General features: G+C 51.1%; 1 protein-coding gene and 1 non-coding gene across 2 annotated transcripts in view; both read right to left on the bottom strand.

The window, feature by feature from the left end:
* Nucleotides 1-19,310, bottom strand: part of COG7 (component of oligomeric golgi complex 7) — a 53,670-nt gene extending 34,360 nt beyond the window's left edge. Inside the window, exons 1-7 of the mRNA XM_066383408.1 lie at nt 18,401-19,310; nt 14,590-14,738; nt 14,164-14,280; nt 8,982-9,150; nt 5,927-6,009; nt 4,203-4,325; nt 1,809-2,007 (exon numbers count right to left, since the gene is read on the bottom strand). Of these exons, the coding sequence (XP_066239505.1) occupies nt 1,809-2,007; nt 4,203-4,325; nt 5,927-6,009; nt 8,982-9,150; nt 14,164-14,280; nt 14,590-14,738; nt 18,401-18,566 (1,006 nt within the window). The 5' untranslated portion in view covers nt 18,567-19,310. The remainder of the gene's footprint in view (nt 1-1,808; nt 2,008-4,202; nt 4,326-5,926; nt 6,010-8,981; nt 9,151-14,163; nt 14,281-14,589; nt 14,739-18,400) is intronic.
* A 1,688-nt stretch (nt 19,311-20,998) lies between these two features.
* On the bottom strand, nt 20,999-21,105 carry LOC136404635 (U6 spliceosomal RNA). The gene has a single exon (XR_010751355.1). It is a non-coding gene; the product is annotated as a U6 spliceosomal RNA (small nuclear RNA).
* Between the last annotated feature and the right edge of the window lie 82 nt (nt 21,106-21,187).

Raw genomic sequence — 21,187 nt, 5'->3', positions numbered from 1 at the left:
GCGGCCTCGACAAGCCCAGCAGGACGCGCGGCCTCGACAACCCCCAGCAGGACGCGCGGCCTCGACAAGCCCCAGCAGGACGCGCGGCCTCGACAAGCCCAGCAGGACGCGCGGCCTCGACAACCCCAGCAGGACGCGCGGCCTCGACAACCCCAGCAGGACGCGCGGCCTCGACAACCCCCAGCAGGACGCGCGGCCTCGACAAGCCCAGCAGGACGCGCGGCCTCGACAAGCCCAGCAGGACGCGCGGCCTCGACAACCCCCAGCAGGACGCGCGGCCTCGACAACCCCCAGCAGGACGCGCGGCCTCGACAAGCCCAGCAGGACGCGCGGCCTCGACAACCCCAGCCCCTGCAAGCTGCCACGGCCAAGGCCGGAGCAGGGGGGTGCCAGCAACACCTGCGGGTCACCAGGACCCGGACAGTAAGCACACTCCCTGGGCTGTCCGAGGCAGTGACACAAGTGTCACTAAGAGAAGCAGCCTAGCTGGTGACACAGGTACTGTTTCCTCATCTGACAGCAGCGTGTCACGAGGTCCGTGTCACCTAACACGTCACAATGCTTCCAGCACAGAGCAACGGCTGGGGAAGCACAGCCCCCTGGGGCACCGTGTGCCCGGTGGGGACAGGGAGGGCTGCTCTCAGATGGCAGCGGGGTGCCTGCTCTCCGTGGTCCCCTTCAGTCCTGATGCAACACCCTGCCCTCAAAACTGCTGCCACATAGCCTGACCAGGCTGTGGCGCAGTGGATAGAGCATTGGACTGGGATGTGGAGGACCCAGGTTCGAGACCCCGAGGTCACCAGCTTGAGCGCAGGCTCATCTGGTTTGAGCAAAGCTCACCAGCTTGGACCCAAGGTCGCTGGCTCCAGCAAGGGGTCACTCGGTCTGCTGAAGGCCTGTGGTCAAGGCACATATGAGAAAGCAATCAATGAACTAAGGTGTTGCAACAAAAAACTAATGATTGATGCTTCTCATCTTTCTGCGTTCCTGTCTGTCCCTATCTATCCCTCTCTCTAACTCTCTCTGTCTCTGTAAAAAAAAAACACACAAAAAAAACTGCTGCCACATAAAAGAGCTCCCCTAGCCCTGGCCGGTTGGCTCAGTGGTAGAGCGTCGGCCTAGTGTGCAGGAGTCCTGGGTTCGATTCCCAGCCAGGGCACACAGGAGAAGCGCCCATCTGCTTCTCCACCCCTCCCCCTCTCCTTCCTCTCTGTCTCTCTCTTCCCCTCCCGCAGCTGAGGCTCCATTGGAGCAAAGATGGCCCGGGCGCTGAGGATGGCTCTGTGGCCTCTGCCTCAGGTGCTAGAATGGCTCTGGTTGCAACAGAGTGACGCCCCAGATGGGCAGAGCATCGCCCCCTGGTGGGCGTGCTGGGTGGATCCTGGTCAGGAGCACGTGGGGGTCTGTCTGACTGCCTCCTCATTTCCAACTTCAGAAAAATACAAAAGCCCCCCTAACCCATTTGTTCCCTGAAACCTAACGTGTAGGTTGAACTGCCTGAGATACCGATGACTTAGAAGGAAGACACTCCATTCACAGAGTGACCTATGCTAGCAGCTGGTGGCTAATGTCCACCCACCTCGTCTACCTTCCCGACCCCACCGAGGCCTAGCACTTGCCCAGACTGCGCGAACCAGCGCGCAGCCCGGCTGTCAGGTGAATGTATCAGGCAGCAACGGCTTCCACACGGCCGTGATTCTGTGGAAAGTTTCCACAGCTGCTGCGAAGGCAAGCAGTGATCCCTCCCATCTCTGTGAGAGCGGTCGCCCGAACAGGCAGAGCAGACGGGGCGGGAGAGGAGTGATTACGTGCGTGGGGCAGCAGCGCCGTCTCCAGCCCCTTGGCGAAGTGGGTGGTGGTGGCGTACAGCTCCAGCAGCGTGGGGAGCTCCAGCTCGGGCCCCGCCCGCTCCACGCTGGAGCCGAGGCAGGCGGGCAGGGGGGGCGCCAGGTCCCCCAGGGTCTGGATCAGCAGCACGGTCACCACCTCGCAGGGGTTCTTGAAAACCTGCAGTGGAAGAGGGGTACGCGCATCAGCACACGTGGTTGCGGATCTCCGAAAGAGGCGACCTCCTGGGTCACTCCGAGTGGCCTCCTCAAGGGCTGTGAGCCCAAGTTTACCCACGGCAAGCGTGGACATGCTCAGGAAAGCCAAGTGAACTGGCAGGACGAGCAACCCGTCCGTGTCGACCGCCTACTGCGTGTCTCTCCCTGGCCCCAAGTGCTGAACTGCTTGTTCTGTGTGGTGACAGAGAGGAAGACCGGGGTAGAGACAGACAGGAAGGGACAGTGAGGAGAAGCATCTGTTCTTCTTTGTGGCACCTTAGTTGTTCACTGATTGCTTTCTCATATGTGCCTTGCCCGGGGGGTTGCAGCAGAGCGAGTGACCCCTTGCTCAAGCCAGCACCCCTGCTGGTGAGCCTTGCTCAAACCAGATGAGCCCACGCTCAAGCTGGCGACCTCGAGGTTTTGAACCTGGATCCTCTGCGTCCCAGTCCGACGCTCTATCCACTGTGCCACCGCCTGGTCAAGCTATTATGACATAATTTAAATATGCACAAACATGAAACCAGATATAAGACTGTTCTTATGCAACTCAAAAGCCAAAAAAGTCTAAGTTTAAAAACTATGAAGTCAGCCTGACACAACAAAGAACTGATGCTTCTCATCTCTCTCCCTTCCTGTCTCGCCCTATCTGTCCTTATCTGTCCCTCTCTCTGTCTCTGTCACAAAAAGAATAACTATGAAATAAATAAATTTAAAATTTTTACTAGAAAATACCCTGAAATAAGTGAAAATAAAAACACTATACAGAAAAACTTATGGGACACATCAAAAACACTTCTTAGAGGAAAATGTACAGCTGTAAATGAAGACATTAAAGAAAAGTATCTCACATCAGTAGCCTAACTGGACACATTAAGGAACTAGAAAAAAGAAACTAAACTCAGTAATAGCAAAAAAAAAACAAAAATAATAAAAGATTCGAGCAGAGACAAATGCAAGAGAACAGAAAAATCAATTTAAAAATCAACAACACTAGCCTGACCAGGCAGTGGCACAGTGGATAGTGTTGGCCTAGGACGCTGAGGACCCGGGTTCGAACCACGAGGTTGCCACTCTGAGCAAGGGCTGACCAGTCTGAGCACGGGGTCGCTGGCTTGAGCCCAAAGGTCACTGGCTTGAGCCGAAGATTGCTGGCTTGAGTAAGGGGTCACTGGTGCGGCTGGAGCCCCCTGGTCAAGGCACATATGAGAACCAATCAATGAACAACTAAAGTGACTCTACTACGAGTGGATGCTTCTCATCTCCCTTCCTGCCTCTCTCACTCTAAAAAAGAAAGAAAGAAAGAAAGAAAGAAAGAAAGAAAGAAAGAAAGAAAGAAAGAAAGAAAGAAAGAAAGAAAAGGAAAACTATCAGGTAGAAACTAAAACTTCTACAGGATGTTTTTGTTTTTGTCTTTAAGTCTGCACTGGGTTGTTCAAGGAGAAAGGGAGGAGGTGAGCGGAGAAGGGTGACAGCCAGCTGCATGATGACCTGGACGAGGAATTCTCTCCGACCACAGCGAGTTCATTCCAGCACACGGCTGGCAAACACCCGAGAGCGAGTCACAGCTAGTTTTGAAAGTAATACAGGTGACACCATAAGCAGACACAGGTAGCTTTCTCTCTTCTAAAGAGGACCTGGTACCCCCCCCCCCCCATCAAGAAAAGTGGACAGCAGTTCACACCCTTGATGGCTGACAATGCCTAGCGTTCTGGGAGAGTAAGTGATAAAAAGCTTCCTCTTCAATACAGCTCCCGGGTCTGCCTCTGACCCAGGTCGGAGGGCACCTTTAAAATCACATTCCTCCACTAGCTCGCGAGGTGCTGAGAACAAGGGACGCTAACTGCAGAGCAGGGAAACCTGACCCAAGCTGAGATAAGACGAGCTTGTTCACTCCCCTCGCACCTGACGGGCCTCCTGCGCTCAGATGAGGAGATAATGGCCCACAGGAATTCCAGGGTGCCCTCGCTGAACAGGGAACACTGCCCCATCAGACCCAGTTCAGACCCAGGTAAGACCGAGGTAACAGTGTTAACTGACAGCGAGAGCTTTTACTGCCTTGGGTTTGGACGCTTCTCTTTTAACCCCTTCCGAGACGGCAGGTGCTCTGCATGCGAGACAACTCCGCGCAGCCGCCCGGAGCCCAGGGGCCGTTACCTGGGCAGCCCACTGGATCTGCGTGTGCCAGGCGCCGAGTAAGGCATCGTAGAGTCCGCTCAGTTGCCGGTCCAGGGGCAGGTCGCTCTGGCCCAGCTCCTGCCAGACGCCCACAAGCTGCGCCTGCAACGGGCAGAACAGAGGGGCTTCCTGGGTGCGCCGACCCCTGCCGCCCGCCCAGCACCGAGGGGCCTTCCTGGGCGCGCCGACCCCTGCCGCCCGCCCAGCACCGAGGGGCCTTCCTGGGTGCGCCGACCCCTGCCGCCCGCCCAGCACCGAGGGGCCTTCCTGGGCGCGCCGACCCCTGCCGCCCGCCCAGCACCGAGGGGCCTTCCTGGGTGCTCCGACCCCTGCCGCCCGCCCAGCACCGAGGGGCCTTCCTGGGTGCGCCGACCCCTGCCGCCCGCCCAGCACCGAGGGGCCTTCCTGGGTGCGCCGACCCCTGCCGCCTGCCCAGCCCGCCCTGCACGGCACAGCACCCCTGCTGCCGCCTGTCCTGAGCAGCAACACCCACGTACAGGCAGGGGAACGGCACCCCACCGCCGCCTGTCCTGAGCAGCAGCACCCACTTACGGGCAGGGGAACAGCACCCCCACCGCCGCCTGTCCTGAGCAGCAGCACCCACTTACGGGCAGGGGAACGGCACCCCACCGCCGCCTGTCCTGAGCAGCAGCACCCACTTACAGGCAGGGGAACGGCACCCCACCGCCGCCTGTCCTGAGCAGCAGCACCCACTTACGGGCAGGGGAACAGCACCCCGCAGCCGCCTGTCCTGAGCAGCAGCACCCACTTACGGGCAGGGGAACGGCACCCAACAGCCGCCTGTCCTGAGCAGCAGCACCCACTTACGGGCAGGGGAAAACAACTAACTGACAGTTATCGGCTTTGATCATCAATCCAAGTTCAATCTGCTGCCCTCTAAGTGACCTCAGTGACCTCTAAGAGAGGTCTCCTTTTTTCCTGCTCCAAAAGCAGGCCCCACCCTTCTGAACAGACCTCAGAGGCGGCAGTGTGAGCGTGTTTTACAGATTCGAGTCCTACCACTACTGTTTGAATGACACACGGGCATCAGACTTGGAAGAACTAAGGTCAGCCCAGGACGTTGTCAAGTTTTTCAGGAACTGAACTTCAACAACTCTAAGAAACAAAACCCTCACGGCTTGCTGAGGGCACAATAAAGCTTCAGACAGGACTCTCCCCTAGAGAACCAAAACGGAAAAACAAAAACAACTTCTCAGTCTATGAATGAAACCCAGCTGTGAGGAATACGAGAGAGACCACAGCTGCGCTGGCTGGTGGTGCCGTGGAGCAAGAGTGGACCCGGGGCACCAGGGTCACCGGTTCAGTCCCCGGGTCTCAAGCTCAATGCCAGTTGCCCGTTCGATCCTGAGGGCGCTGGCTCAACCCCAAGGTCACCAGTTCAAGGCCCGGTCAGGGTGTGTTTGAGGGGCGATCAGTGGGAGCACAGTTAAGTGGAACAAGTGGATGCTTCTCTCTTTCTCTCTCCCCCCACCCTCCTCTCCCCTCTCTCAAATCAATGGGGAAAGAGAGAGAGAGAGAGAGAGACCAAAACTGATGATTCATTTCCCAGCTGGCAGTCACATGCATCTCCAGACTGGACAGAGAGCACCCCCTGCTGGCTGATGAGAAGAGGTCAGAGCCCGGAGGTCACGGGGACCTGAGTGCGGAACGAGGGCCCCCCAGGCAGCCCGCCCGCGCCTCACCTTGTGGCACTTGTAGTAGTAGGCCAGGAGCTGGGGCATCCGGTCGATCTCCGCGAACACCTTCACAAACGTTCTGGACTGCTCTGAACGAGAACACGGCGCGTGCACGCGCTGTCACTGAGCTTTCCGTGGCAGCCAAGAGGAAGAATTCACCAAAATACACGTAGACGCAGAGCTAGCCACTCACGAGTTCCCACTAGACGTGATGCGACTCGTGGAGAGTGTCCACACGACAAACAAGTCGGGTGAGAAGCAGGTACGTGTCTCAACCGGACACTGTTTAGAGTAACATATCAGTCAAGCATCACTAACACAGCTAAGATTGTACAGCGGCCGAGTCCTCGTCAGACGGGGTAGTACAGTGGTTAGAACCGGGGCTGGCGGGGTCGGGCCTGGGCTACAAGCCCAAAGAACTCGTGCTCGGGGCTGTGAGAGGGCAGGGGGAGAGCCGACAACAATCTCGGCTTGAAGCAACCTGCTTGCCTGGCTCTGAGGTGGAGTCATAAATCGTCAGCGTCAGAAAGGTATCTAAAACAGCGCCAGTCCATCCCGTTTGAGGACAACTGCGGCCCAGCCAGCTCTGACCGCTTGCGGTCACCCGCTCAGCCACGGTGCTGCCGCTGCCCAGCCAGCTCTGACCCCCACGGCCCGGACTCCTGTGCATGTGGACTACAGCGCCAAGACGGGCAGCCCCCTTGGGGGCCAAGAGCACGGGCACTCCTGCTGCCCCCGCCCGGCGCCCCCCAAGTCGGGGCGGACGCTCTCCTGTGGCTCCCCAACCAGCCGCCCTGTAATGGGTACCCCCGATGGCACCTGCCCCTCCTGCTGCCCCCAGCCTGCACTGGCCACTCCGCCCTGCACTGGCCACTCCCGATGGCACCTGCCCCTCCTGCTGCCCCCGGCCTGCACTGGCCACTCCCGCCCTGCACTGGCCACTCCCGATGGCACCTGCCCCTCCACAGAGCCAGACAGCCTGTGGATTCCATCTAGTCACTTGTGGAACAGCTGTCTTTCCTGGGCACACAGCTCCATAGGACTGTGACCTCTCCCGTCTCGCCCACTATTTCTAGAAATGAGCACAGCACACGGCAAGCAGGCAAACGGGCTGTGAACGCTCTGCTGGGCCCCTGCCATGCCTGCGCCAGCACCAGGGCCAGGCCGCCACACCAGAGCACGTGTGTGCTCATCACTGGGCTGACTGCCCCGTGAGTGACCCCGCGGCCCTGTGCTGCTGGGTGGGTCTCCCCGGGGTAGTGCCAACCCACCCCGTAAGCTAAGGTGGAAACGCCCTAGGAAGACATCGGGGGACTGTGGGCTCCGCTCCCTGGTACCCCATGCATTTCCTGTGCCCGCCGTGTACACGGAGCTCTCTGCCCTCGGTGGTCGGTGAGACAGGCAGCTTCAGCGAACCACAGCGTGGAGGGCAGGACAGAAGGGAGGGGACACCGGCCACAGCCTCTACCCGTGTAAGGGCGTGGTGCGCAGACGGGGACAGGGCTCGGTCTGCGATGCGGGAACCAGACTCGTCCGGCTGTAGGTATAGCCGCGACCCCCCACCACGTGGCGCCCCCTGCGTCTGCATGCTGTGTGCAGTGTGGGGCGGGAGCGCTGGGGAAATGAACGTCCCGGCCAGCCCTCAGAGCGGCAGCAGTGAGGGTGAGATCCTCTGCGTTACGGGGCACAGCACGGGCACCTAAGGAACCGTACGATCCAGACTCTGTGTGAGGAACCATCTCCCCCCTGGGCTGAGAACTAACGTGCATCCCTGAGAGTGCGAGAGGCCCAGGGGCAGTGTCAGCTGCTGTGGCGGCTGCAGGAGGGGCCCCAAGGACCAGGTCCGCCAGGCACCATGGCTCAGCACTGCCCCCTCAGGTGAGATGCAGACGGAGGATAACAGCACCGAGCTAGAGCTTGTGTCCCGTGTGGCCAGCGACTGCCTGGGATCCTGCAGAGTGCTGAAGGGTCACCCAGGGATTACCCAGGCGCCCTGCACCACTGTCCACTCTGTCCCTGTTATCCAAACAGGACTCAGGAGAGAGAACGCAGATGCTTTTACCTAGTACCTGACATGAGAGTATTTACTGTTTGAAATAATGCAAGCAATTAGAAATCCCCACACACCATGTAGGTGCAACAGGGTGTCACCGTGGACTCTCCTTACATAGTGCACCTAGTCCTCGGCCTTAGTCACTGCACAGAAATACAGAAACCAGTGGACAAGATATGCGGACAGACTGGCAAGCTGACCCACACCACGAGAAATTAGAACAGCACCCCAACTGGGAATGGTCAAATAATTTAAGTCAAATGGTTTAATAGTGCCAATTAAAGTAATCAAATAATGGTTCAAAAAAACAAAACCGCAGTAAATTAGACTCTTTTAAATAAAAGTTTTTTTTCTAGCTATATAATAGCATGTTCACGTTGGAAAAATAAAAAACAAAATTTGAACAAAATACTTGGCCCTGGCCTGTGGCTCAGTGGTAGAGCATCAGCCCTGTGTATGGACATTCGGGGTTCAACTTCAGGTCAGGGCACACAGGAGAAGTGACCATCTGCTTCTCCAAACCTTTCTTTCCCCCTTCTCTCCCTCTTCCCCTCCTGCAGCCAGTGGCTCAACTGGTTAGAGCATGGCCTCGGGCACTGAGGACAGCAGTGGTTGGAGTGCATCAGCCCCAGGCACTAAAAATAGCTCAGTACTTGAGCACTGGCCCCAGAGGGCGTTGTCGGGTGGATCTTCGTAAGGGCACATGCAGGAGTCTGTCTCACTATCTCCCCTCCTCTCACTTAAAAAAAAGAAAAGGCATTAAAAAAAAAGATGAGTAGAGAGGTGGTCAAATGAGTAGATTTGTGATAAAGCTAATGGGGCAAAATGCCAAGGCCAGGATCAGACGATGTGCTTGTTGTACACTTATTTCAGCTTTTCTGTATTCTGAAATATTTCATGTAAGATGTTGAAGAAAAGGCAGCCACCACAAAGCTACAATTTACTTCTAATCTAGGTAATTTAATCAACATTGAGACACTGTTAAGGCTAAAGACAGCCAGCACTCACCTACAGACTGCGAGGTGAACGCCGCCACGATCTGGGGGCTGGCCAGGGCCTCCAGCCTATTCTTCAGGGCCTCCAGGTGGACACACTTTTCTGAGTAGTCTGGTGTGTCCACCAGCATCATCAAGCTGTTCTGCATGCCCGTCAGCTTGGCGGAAATCACAGCGATGTCCTATAAAGAGGCGAGCACAGAGGAGACGTATTTTAAAACGCCTCTGCCACTTCAGTTAATAAGGGACAAAATGTGTGTGAAAAAGCACAGAATAAAAAAACGGCCAGTAAATATGTTTATTACGATTAGTACTCAAATAAATGCAAATTAAAATGAGAAAGTACTATTTTCCTAAGCAAATGAGAAAACTGTTTTGTGTCTTTTGGCACTTTTAAAAATTTTTTTTATTAATTTTTAATTTATTGTGTTTACATGGATTCAAATGTCCCACTGAATGTAACTCCCTCACCCCTACCCGTGTCCCTTTCACACCCCCTTTGTCCTCCCCCAACTCCCTCCCCCTTTCCCTCTGAGATTTGCTGTCCTGTTATCTGTATCTGTTATATATATATATATATATGATTTCACTAATCCCTTTACCTTCTCTGATCCCATCCCCTCAACCCCCTGCAAATGGAAAAACTTTTTAAAAGTCTGTCCGGTACCATAAATTCATACCATCTTTCCTACCACCTTTCCAGAAGGCAATTTTGTGCCATGCATCAGGAGCCCTAAAATATTCCTAACCCTGACCTGGTGTTCCCTCCTCTAACACCTGCCTAAGGAAATAAATAATCAGAGAACACCAAGATACTAACATATTATAATCAGTGTGATTTCAGTGTTGTCTTAAGGGAAGCAACCTAAACCTTCCACATATTCCAATGTTTCAATAATCAATAAAATGTAAATTATCAGTCACTCAAAAATAAAGGTTTTTGGAAAGTATTCACTACACAGCAAAATACCACTTACTATTTAGTGAAATAAACAGAATAAAAAAGCATAGACACAAGACTATATGGAAATGTGTATCACCTACAATATTAATATATGCACATGTGTAATACATGATTTAAAAGACACAAATGTGAGTACAAACACAAAAATCATACTCCTGGGAGTTAAGAACGAGGCTCATTTTGTTTTCTTTCAAATATTTCTCTGAATTTTCTGAATCTCCTAAGACACACATAGATTGGGAACAAATTTTTTTTCATTTTCTGTTGCATGAGGTTTTAGAACTGTTTCTATATATTTCTGCATCGCTGATTCCAAATCTGAAATCCGTCTTTTGGCGCATGCTCTAGTTTTTATGCAATTTTAATTTCTTTTTGTTAGTTAATGGCATGCATTGGTTTTTAAATTGGAGTTAAAGAGCAACAACTCTTGGATTGAACATAACCACAAGGCAATTAATGTTTTACAAACATCACTTTTACATAATTGTAGTTGTTTTTAAATGTAAAAAAGTATTATCTGATAAAAACTCTCTTATTTAAGATTGAATCATGGCTTCTTCGAGTAGGCGTAAATGTAAGAATAGTCCTGACACCTTCTGTTATATATGTGCCTGTTACACCCTCAACATCAAAGACACAATATTTCATCAGTTGTGACACGTGCATATATTGCCTATTTTCAAGTTGCCCTTGGCGATCAAGACAAGAATTGGGCTCCTCATATTGTGTGTCATAATTGTGAGAAATGCTTCGTGATTGGACAAAAGGAAAATGCAAAGGAATGGCTTTTGGTATTCCCATGGTTTGGCGTGAACCTAAGGACCACAGCAGTGACTGTTATTTCTGTCTGATCCATACAAAGGGCATCGGCAAGAAAAAACGGCATATGATCACATATCCTAATATTCCTTCAGTAATACGACCTATCCCACACTCTGAGACACTCCTGGTTCCAGTTTTCAATGGTTTTATTTCTTCTCAGGACGAAGAAAGTGAACATGGTGATCAAGTGTGTTTTGATAAGATGCATGAAGAAATGGTTGTAGAATCTGAAGGGTCTTCTTCTGATGCCAAGCAGTCATTAACCCCTCAGCAGTTTAGCCAACCCGAATTGAATGACTTAGTAAGAGATTTGGGCCTATCAAAGAAAGCAGCTGAGTTATTAGCCTCCAGGCTTCAAGAAAAGAATGTACTTCATCGGACAGCTAAAGGATCCCATTGTTCAGAAGCGTGAACAAATTTTTGTGGACTTTTTTTCCAAAGACAAACACTTTGTTTACTGTCACGATATCAGTAGTCTTCTCAGCCAGCTAGGGGTTACCACTTACAGTCCAACAGAATGGCGGCTATTTGACAGCTCTAAACGGAGTCTGAAATGTGTTCTCCTACACAACGGTAATGTTTATGCAGCGGTTCCAGTTGGTTATTCAATTCATCTGCGAGAAGATTATAATGACATAAAAATTGTCCTCGAGCCTGACCAGGCAGTGGTGCAGTGGATAGAGCGTTGGACTGGGATGCAGAGGACCCAGGTTCGAGACCCCGAGGTTGCCAGCTTGAGCGTGGGCTCATCTGGTTTGAGCAAAAGCTCACCAGCTTGGACCCAAGGTCGCTGGCTCGAGCAAGGGGTTACTCCATCTGCTGAAGGCCCGCGGTCAAGGTACATATGAGAAAGCAATCAATGAACAACTAAGCTCTCGCAATGAAAAACTGATGATTGATGTTTCTCATCTCTCTCCATTCCTGTCTGTCTGTCCCTGTCTATTCCTCTCTCTCTGTCCCTGTAAAAAAAAAAAAAAATTGTCCTCGACTTACTTAAATATGAGGAGTATAACTAGATCGTTTGTGTGGATCTTAAAATGGTAAATTTCCTGCTAGGACAACAGAGAGGTTTCATGAAATATTCTTGCTTTCTGTGTTTGTGAGATAGCCAAGCTCGGGAGAAACACTGGACACAGAATGAGTGGCCAAAACGTGAAGCTCTGGAAGCAGGGATGCAAAATATTGTGAATGAACCTGTAGTTAATCGAGACAGGATCATTTTTCCCCCACTTCACATCAAACTTGGCTTAATAAAGCAGTTTGTTCAGGCTCTAAATAAAGAAAGTGAATGCTTTCAACATATTACTTCTGCTTTTCCTGCCTTGTCTTTCGAGAAGATAAAAGCAGGTGTATTCAATGGACCTCAAATTTGAACCCTCATATGTGATGAAGAATTTGCCAGGAAGATGAATAAGGAGGAGAAAGCAGCATGGCAGTCTTTTGTGGCAATTACAAAGAACTTCCTTGGCAACAAAAAAGCAGAAAACTATGAACTTCTGGTTCAAAGGATGCTGTTGGCTTTCCGCGACATTGGATGTAACATGATTGTTAAGATTCACTTCCTGAACAGTCATCTTGATAAGTTTCCCGAAAATCTTGGAGCTATTAGTGATGAGCAGACTACTGCTGGAGCATCAAATGAGATTGTCCTCAACAAATACACAAACACAAGAGCTACAAACGCAAATTTTTGCCTGAATAGAATTTAAATAACTTTTGCATAGATTTTATGATTAAAATGTTTTAGTATGTTCTGTTTCAAAATTGTAGACAAATTCTGATGTAATCATATCTTTTAGTATATTAGTGTATTTACTGCATTATATAAATTATTATATTTTCACAAAGATGATGCCCAAGAAGACATTCTACTTCATTATGTTAAACTAAATGTTGAAAATTTTATTAAAGTAAGATGAAAACATAAAATCTTGAATTGCAAAAAAACTGTAGCTTACAAAGAAAAACTAATGTCAGATTTGAGATCAGCACACACGAGTTAGGTAAGGACAAGTGTTTTTGTGGATGCAACAAAAATTTTGTTCCCCAGGGTTATGTTTATAATGAGAAAAATATGAGTTACTTTTTAAAAAAGAATTAAGAGTGTGATAAGGAACCGCATTTCACTCTAGTACCCAGTGTCTGTATCAGGCGTTCAAGACACAAGGAGGAGGAAGGTCGCGTTCCCACCCTGAGCTCAGAGTCCTGGGACTGGAGACTACTACACAATGTAACAAGTGTGGCTTCCTGTCACAGGAGCACAGGTGAGGGGCAACTCATGTTGCCTATGAGAGGCGAGGGGCCAGCAGAGAGAATAAGGAAGCAGGTAGGTGACCCTTCACTGGACCTTGAGGGACGAGTGGAGGTTTACTGTCTCTTAAAAAAGGAGAAGACATAAAGGCATAGAGTTACCAGTCCAGAGCAGTCACAGTGTAGAATTCACGTGGAGGGGCGGCCACAGAAAAAGCCACACACAGCCTGCTGGGAAGGAGAGCCACGCCCTGCCCCTGTGCTTAAACGTGTCTGGAAGAACCCTAGCTGGAGAGCCTGGCTGGTGAGGGGCTCGTCCTGAAGTGCAGAGGCCACTGGTTCAATCCCCCAGCAGGGCACATACAGGAACAGTTAGCTGTCTGTCTCTCTCTCCCTCTCCCTTCCTCTCTCTAAAACCAATAAAATTTTTTTAAATTTTATTTGGTGGCCTGAGCAGGCAGGCGATGCAATGGACAGAGCATCAACGTGGGACACTGAGGACCCAGGTTTCAAACCTGGAGGTCGCCGGCTTGAACCTGGGATCACAGACATGACCCCATGGTTGCTGGCTTGAGTAAGCGGTCACTGGCTTGGCTGGAGCCCCTGGTCAAGGCACATATGAGAAGCAATCAATGAATAACTAAGGAGCCGCAACTATGAGTTAATACTTCTCATCTTTCTCCCTTCCTGTCTGTCTCCCCCTGAAAAAAAGACTGCAAAAGAGATGATAATTCATTTTGCTTCACAAATGAAAAAGTTTTGATAAGACATCCGCTCACTTCATCCTGACAGGCGGGTTTGAGAAGTATCACTACTTGCCACACTGCAGACCGGGAGGGGTCAAGCAACTCACCACGGTCCTGGGGTGTGGAGGCCCCTCCGCCCACACCCCACACTCTCGTTTACTCTGTTTCCTCTGCCTCTTTTATTGGGGCGTCTCCCGAATGCATCTGCGGGGCTAAGAAGCCTCAGCAGGCGGACGGCATGAACCAGAGGGTGGACACCTCCGAGCGCCCTCGGATGCCCTGCCCGTGTCTGAGTGTTTCTGTCTGCGGCCGTTCCCCACCAGCGGCGTCAAGTGAACGGCACCCTCATCAGTCTGCCCGGACCTCCAGCTCCTGCCCGAACAGACCTCACAGCCCCCGAACAAGGAACCCACCTGAGCCTTGAACGTCTCCTCTATGTCGGCGCTCAGCGTGCTCCACTTGTCCGCCTCCTGCAGGGACTCGGCGGCCAGCTGCATCCGGGACTTCACCTGGTCGATCTCCACCAGCACCTGGGGGCGGGGGGTCAAATCCACGGAAGTGCTCTTCCGCTCTCTCTGCCTCCCACCAGTGACGTGACACCGAAGCGCTGTGCCACGTCCCCACGTTAGTTAAGGGGGCTCCTGCGGCCACTACCCCGCCCATCACCCACCCGGCTCGATTCCAGCAGCAGGTGCTGAACAGGCCAGGAAGCCGAGAAAACCCAGCACAGGAGTCGTCTGAGCCCTCAGCAGAGTTCTGAGTTAAGGACAGCCTCCCACTCTAAGAGGGAACATCTCCCCAAACCACCAAGGCAGCACCCAGCACAGGGGCCCAAATACCTGCATTGACTGCGACGTGTCCTGTTCAAACTTCTTAATGTCCTCCTTGACAAGTATCATTTGTTCCTTCAGAAAAGACGCCTCCTGTCTAAGGGCTTCGACGTCCCGCAGCACTTTGGGCATGTTCTGAAGGGCCTGGTGGCTCGTTTCTGCAGCAAGAACCCGGAACAGAAGCAGGCAGCAGAGGTGAAAATCGGGCCAGCACCAGCGGACGTCGATCAGAAATCAGACGACGGGAAGGAAGATATCTACCAACCACACGTCTCCTGAGCCTGCGGGGAGTGGGGGACGGGAGGGAGCTGGCCTCTGCCAGGACCACGTCCTCCCAGACAGATGGGCGAGGCCCGCGGGACTGAACGTGGAATCACCGCCGACCGGACCCAACAGCAACTGTCCTCCACCACTGAGTTCAACAGGGACACCCCTTCCGAGGAACGGGGATGGAGCAGTGACACTGGGGGGCAGCCAATTCCACAGACATTTATCACTTACTGTCCACACCCCCTCTAGCAGCCACCTCTACAGACAGAGAAAACCGAGGCTCAGAGAGACTAGGTAACTTGACCAAGACTTCAGAGCTGAAACCAAGCCTTCCCTCTTCTCAAAAACCTTAAGCCCCGACCCCCTCACCCCTCATCAAAGCACATATGGGAAGCAAACAATAAACAACTAAAGTGACACGACTAAGAGCTGATGCTTCTCATTTCTCTCCCTTCCTCCCCACCCTCTCTCTCTCAAAAATAAAAATAAAAAGAATCTCCCCTCAGCCCCAGCTGGGTAACTCAGTTGGTCAGACTGTCATCTCAATACACCAGTTGTGGGTTCGATCCCCGGTCAGGGCACATACAAGAATCAATGAATGAATGCATAAATTAGCAGAACAAATTGATGTCTCTCTCTAAAAAATCAAATACAAACACACTACCATGTTTAAAAAAAAACAAAAACAAACACACCTGACCTATGGTGGCACAGCAGAAAAAGAATCAACCTGGAATACTGAGCTGCCAGTTTGAACCCGTGGGCTTGCCCAGTCAAGGCACATGTAAGCAGCAACTATTACGAGTTGATGCTTCTCGTTTCTCCCCTGCCCCCTTTCTCTCCCTCTCTCCCCCATCTTCTCTCTCTAAAAATAAATAAACCCTAGAAAAAAAAATCAACCAATGAATGCCCAGATAAGTGGAACAACAAATCAATGTTTTTCTCTCTACCTCTTCCTCTCTAAGAAAAATAAAATAAAATCAATGACAAGAAAAAATAGAGTCTGCCTCCCCGCATTCTTCATTTTCTCCCCGTCAGCCCTCATTTGGATCATCAGCAAGTTCTCCCCTTTCTTCCTCCTAAAAATGTCTTCAGCCTGACCAGGCAGTGGCGCAGTGGATAGAACAGGGGTCGGGAACCTTTTTGGCTGAGAGAGCCATGAACGCCACATATTTTAAAATGTAATTCCGTGAGAGCCATACAACGACCCGTGTACATTATGCATTATCCAATAAAAATTTAGTGTTGTCCCGGAGGACAGCTGTGATTGGCTCCAGCCACCCGCAACCATGAACATGAGCGGTAGGAAATGAATGGATTGTAATATATGAGAATGTTTTATATTTTTAACGTTATTATTATTTTTATTAAAGATTTGTCTATGAGCCAGATGCAGCCATCAAAAGAGCCACATCCGGCTCACAAGCCATAGGTTCCTGACCCCTTGAACTAAGGTGTTGCAACGAAAAACTGATGATTGATGCTTCTCATCTCTCTCCGTTCCTGCCTGTCTGTCCCTATTTATCCCTCTCTCTCTCTCTCTCTCTCTCTGTAAAAAAAGAAAAAAAAAGAAAGTCTTCAATCTATTTCTCAGTGTCTCCACTGCCATCTCCCCAGATGAAGCCGCCATCACTCCCCTTCTGAAACTCAGAGACAGCCTCCAGAATGGGGGACACAGTCGCATCAGGTCAGTGCCCAGCTTAAAGACCCTCCACTGCCTTCACATCACACTCATTTTAAATAAAACCCATACTCCTTAAGGTGACATTAAAATCCCTGCATGACCTAGCCCCTGCCGACCTCTCTAGCCCAAGCCTGGGTCTTGTTCAAGGGCGCGTCTCCAGACCCAGAAAAGAGCGTGTGCCCAGTAAACATCTGCTGGCTGAGAGAAGGAGCAAATCAAGTCTCCAGCTGAGCAGGGGCCCTCCCCATCTCCTGCTGGAACCCCTGCTGTGCCTTCTCTTCACTGCACACTGCGGCCTTCATCTCATCTGCCCTGGACGGGAAGCTTTAAACCCCCAGAAAGCTTCTCACTGCCAATGGGGTGAAACCCAAACTCCTGGTGAGGGCCAGTTAAGGCCTTTCCCAGTTTGATCCCAATCTACTTTCCTGCCTTATTGCCAGCAGAAGTTTCCCCCATCAAAGTGTGATCCTCCAGTAATAATAAGAATACCGCTGGTTTGCTCAATGGTTAGAGCACCTGCACCCCTGCAGATGTCCTGGGTTCAATTCCTGGTCAGGGAACACAAGAGAAGCAACCATTTGCTTCTCTTCTCCTCTCTCTCCCCCTTCTCTCTCTCTCTCTCTGCCTCTCGCAGCCAGTGGCTCCATTGGTGGAAACGTCGGCTTGATTCCAGCAGTGGCCTCAGACAGGGGTGGCAGGGGGGATACCAGTCAGGGTGCATCCGGGAGTCTATCTCGTTATCTCCCGTCCGGGGAGGGGAGGGGAGGGGAGGAGAGGGGAGGGGAGGAAGAAAAGCACTGATGTGATCCATGGAGCTCTGTCTGAACATCTCACCTTTCCAAGGACTGGCCACTAGGATTTTTCATAGTCACTTGCCTCTGCATGTGTGGTCCCCTGTCCCTTACTGTCAGAGAGACTGCAAAGAACACGGGGCCTGGACAAAAAGCCCGGGTTCAAATCCAGACACCCAAGCATTAGGAAGGTGTCCACGCTGGACTAGCTACCTCTCTCAGCCCCACTTTCTACAGCTATAAAGTGTCAACAATAACGGTGCCTAACCTCCAAGGACTCCCGCCCAGCTTCAATGACAATGCTCACAAAAATTAGGGGATATTTCGTCGCTTCATGTTCACTTTGAAACATAGATAACCACACAAATCAGGTGACACTACTAACATTATGGCCAGGTCCTTTCGACATTGTGCGAGACATGCCCTTCGTGGTGGGACCTCAGGCATCTTGTCCATCTCTGTGATACTCTGCACCATTTCAACAGTTACAGGAATTACCACCAAATTTCCAAATATTGCGGGGAGAGGGGCAGCCATCGTCAACCCTGGTTGTGAGCCGCTCTTAACAGATATACGGCTCTTAATTAAAACCGCCCCTGGCACACCCAAGATTCAGATATTTGCTTTGTAAGCGTCCTCCCCTCCGTGCGCCATGACGTCAGGTGCCGTGATGTCCTCCCTCCGTGCGTGGTAACGTCATCCCCATGCGCCGTGACGTCACCCTCTCCCAGCTTCCCCCGCTCGGTTTCCGGCTCGGTGACGCCACAGCCCGCCCTGGCCAGACTGTGGACACAGGGGACACCTTTCTTCCCCAGCGCCTATTTCTTAACACACGCAGAATAAACGCTCAATCTTTAGTAAAAAGACGCAAAGTGCCACCCAGAAACTGACGTGAAATAAGCGTCCCTTTCCGCCCGCCGGCCCCGCGCCACGAAGGCCCGGGCGTTCCCCGCACGTCTTTGCCAGGCGCGACCGGACGGAGGGTCGGTGGGCTATGACGTCACAGCCCCCGAAGTCACTTCTAACTCAGGTTTGAGAAGGACGCTGGGCCCGCCGGCCGCCGCCAGCTGCTCACCCTCCACGGCGTGGTTCACCTCCTGGATGAACAGCTGCAGCTTCATCACCAGCGTGGCCGCGTGCCCGTCCGCCTTGCCCGCCGCCTCCTTGGGGCCGGCCCTGAAGGCTGCGTTGATCCACTCCTTCACGTCGAAGTCCTCGGCCAGGAACCGGGAGTAGTCCATGGCCGCGCCGCTCAGCCCGGAGACCCCAGCGCTGGCACGTCAGCACTCTGCAGGCGGCGGCGGCACGGACTGGCCCTCGCCGCGCGCCGTACTACTCCCGGAAGTGGCTGCCGTTGCCATGGCGACGGCCGACGCGCGGCGAGTCTCGCAAGCCGAGCGTGGGAAACGCCGCTTCCGCCTACTTAGGCGCCGGTGGAGCACGTGCAGAGGTTCGCGGGGTACTGCCGTTCTCCGCGACGGGAAAATGGGGAGCTGGCGCGGTTAGGCGCCGCTCTCAGAGCCCACAGCAGGGAAGTGGCGCTGCGGGGACGGCACGCACGGAAGCTTACCGGGGACAAAGGGACACACGTGGCCTGGCTCCTGACCACCACCACCTTCCCTTCCTATCCCATCGCTCTGGCCGCACTGACCGCCTGTCCTTTGCCGACACGCCACGTTAGAACTCCCCGGGCCGCACCCACTGCTTCCTCCGGTCGAGAACAATGTGCTCCCTTCGGCAAGGAGACCTGGGAGGGCCTCCTCTGTCGCAGGAAGGAGCCTACCTAACACAATAAACGTCCTGGTAAACAGTTATAAGTAACTCTGCCTGGTATCCGTCCTCAGCCCAGGGATACTCGGTGAGTGCATATGGTAATCCTCGTACTCCTAAATCCACACACTGGGAGAGCTGGTACTCTAGCCTTTGGAGGAGCAAACGGATCAAGCTCCATGCCGAGCTCGGAATCCTGAGATGCCTCTAATACAGGGGTCCCCAAACTTTTTACAGAGGGGGCCAGTTCACTGTCTCTCAGACCGTTGGAGGGCCGGACTATAAAAAAAACTATGAACAAATTCCTATGCACACTGCACATGTTTTAAAGTAAAAAAACAAAACGGGAACAAATACAATATTTAAAATAAGTAAATTTAAATCAACAAACTGACCAATATTTCAATGGGAACTATGCTCCTCTCACTGACCACCAATGAAAGAGGTACCCTTCCAGAAGTGCGGCGGGGGCGGATAAATGGCCTCAGGGGGCCGCATGTGGCCCGGGCCGTAGTTTGGGGACCCCTGCTCTAATGTCCCCTCCTCCAACCACTGGCGCTTTAAAAACGGCTTTACTGCGTAATAAATTCCCAGGACATAAAACTCGCCCATTCTAAGTATACGATTCAGTAACTTTCAATTTAGAGTTGTGCTATCCCCACGAAAACACTTCTGTCACCAAGAGTTCCATGCTGCCCGTTTGCACTTAAATCTCTGCTCACATGCCCAGCCCTACTCGTCTGTCTTATAAATTTACCTTTCTGGACATTTCACACACTATGTAGTTTTTTGCGTTTGGCTTCTTTCACTAAGCATGTTTCTGTGGTCCGCTGTACCATTTATCAGCGGTTTGTCCCTATAGGTTGCTGAACAGTATTCACTGTGTGGATAACATATAGTTTATCCATTTATCAGTTGACAGGCATGCTGCTATGAACGTTCACTACGTCTTTATGTTGACATTTTCATTCCTTTCGGATTCTTAGGGAATTGCTAAACTGTAAGAAAAATTTAAGAAACTGACCAGGCTATCCAGAGTTGTTATACCGTTTTATATTGCCATCAATAAAATAATGTATGAGGGTTCCAGTTTCTCTACAGCCTCACCAATATTTGGTATGAAGTGTAAGTCATTGTTGCTTAACTTTTATTTTCCTAACAAGTGATATTGCACATGTGCTTATTGCCATTTTTTATATCTTTGGTGAAATGTCTATCAAATCTTATGTCAAATTTCAAATTGGGGTTGCTTATTCTTACATTGAGCTTGACGTTCCCTGTATAATTCCTTTATTAAAGATACGGATTGCAAATATTTTCTCCCAGTCTGTACCTGGTCTTTTCACTTGCTGAATGGTGTCTATTGAGATGCAAAAGTTTTTTGACCATGTCCATTCTCACTTTTTCCTTTTATGAGTCCTACTTTTGGGTTGGATGGGTGAAAAAGGAGAAGAGATTAAGCAGTACAAATTAGACCTGACCTGTGGTGGCACGGTGGATAAAGCGTCAACCTGGAATGCTGAGATTCGCTGGTTTGAAACCCTGGGCTTGCCTGGTCAAGGCACATGTGGGAGTTGAGGCTTCCTGCTCCTCCCCCCCTTCTCTCTCTCTCCTCTCTAAAAATGAATAAAATCTTAAAGAAAAAAGAATTTAATAGCACAGCAGAAACTCTTACTCCTCCCTAAAGGTAATTCTGACTTCTAGCAGCACAGATGAATTTGAACAGGCTTTTAATCTACATGCTGTTAAACATGTTCTTTTGTATCTGGCATCTTTCCTTCAATGTTGCAAGAGTGATTCATACTATTACAAAGTTATTATTTAAATTTTTAGAGTATTATGTGGTATGAATACACTGAAATTTGCTTATCAATCTGTAGTTATTCCAATATTGTTAGATATTTAAAATACAAAACACTTCATGAATTTGCGTGTCATCCTTGTGCAAGGGTCATGCTAATTTTCTCCATATCATCACAATTTTAGTATATGTGCTGCTGAAGCAAGTACCCCCCTCCCACTGTTTTTAAAAAATTATTTTTCTACTAGAGACCCTTTTCATTTCCACATACATTTTATAATCAGCTTATAA

This window comes from Saccopteryx leptura, chromosome 4 (genome assembly GCF_036850995.1).
Source record: "Saccopteryx leptura isolate mSacLep1 chromosome 4, mSacLep1_pri_phased_curated, whole genome shotgun sequence".
Lineage (NCBI taxonomy): Eukaryota > Metazoa > Chordata > Mammalia > Chiroptera > Emballonuridae > Saccopteryx > Saccopteryx leptura.
This window is presented reverse-complemented; position numbering and strand designations above follow the sequence as displayed.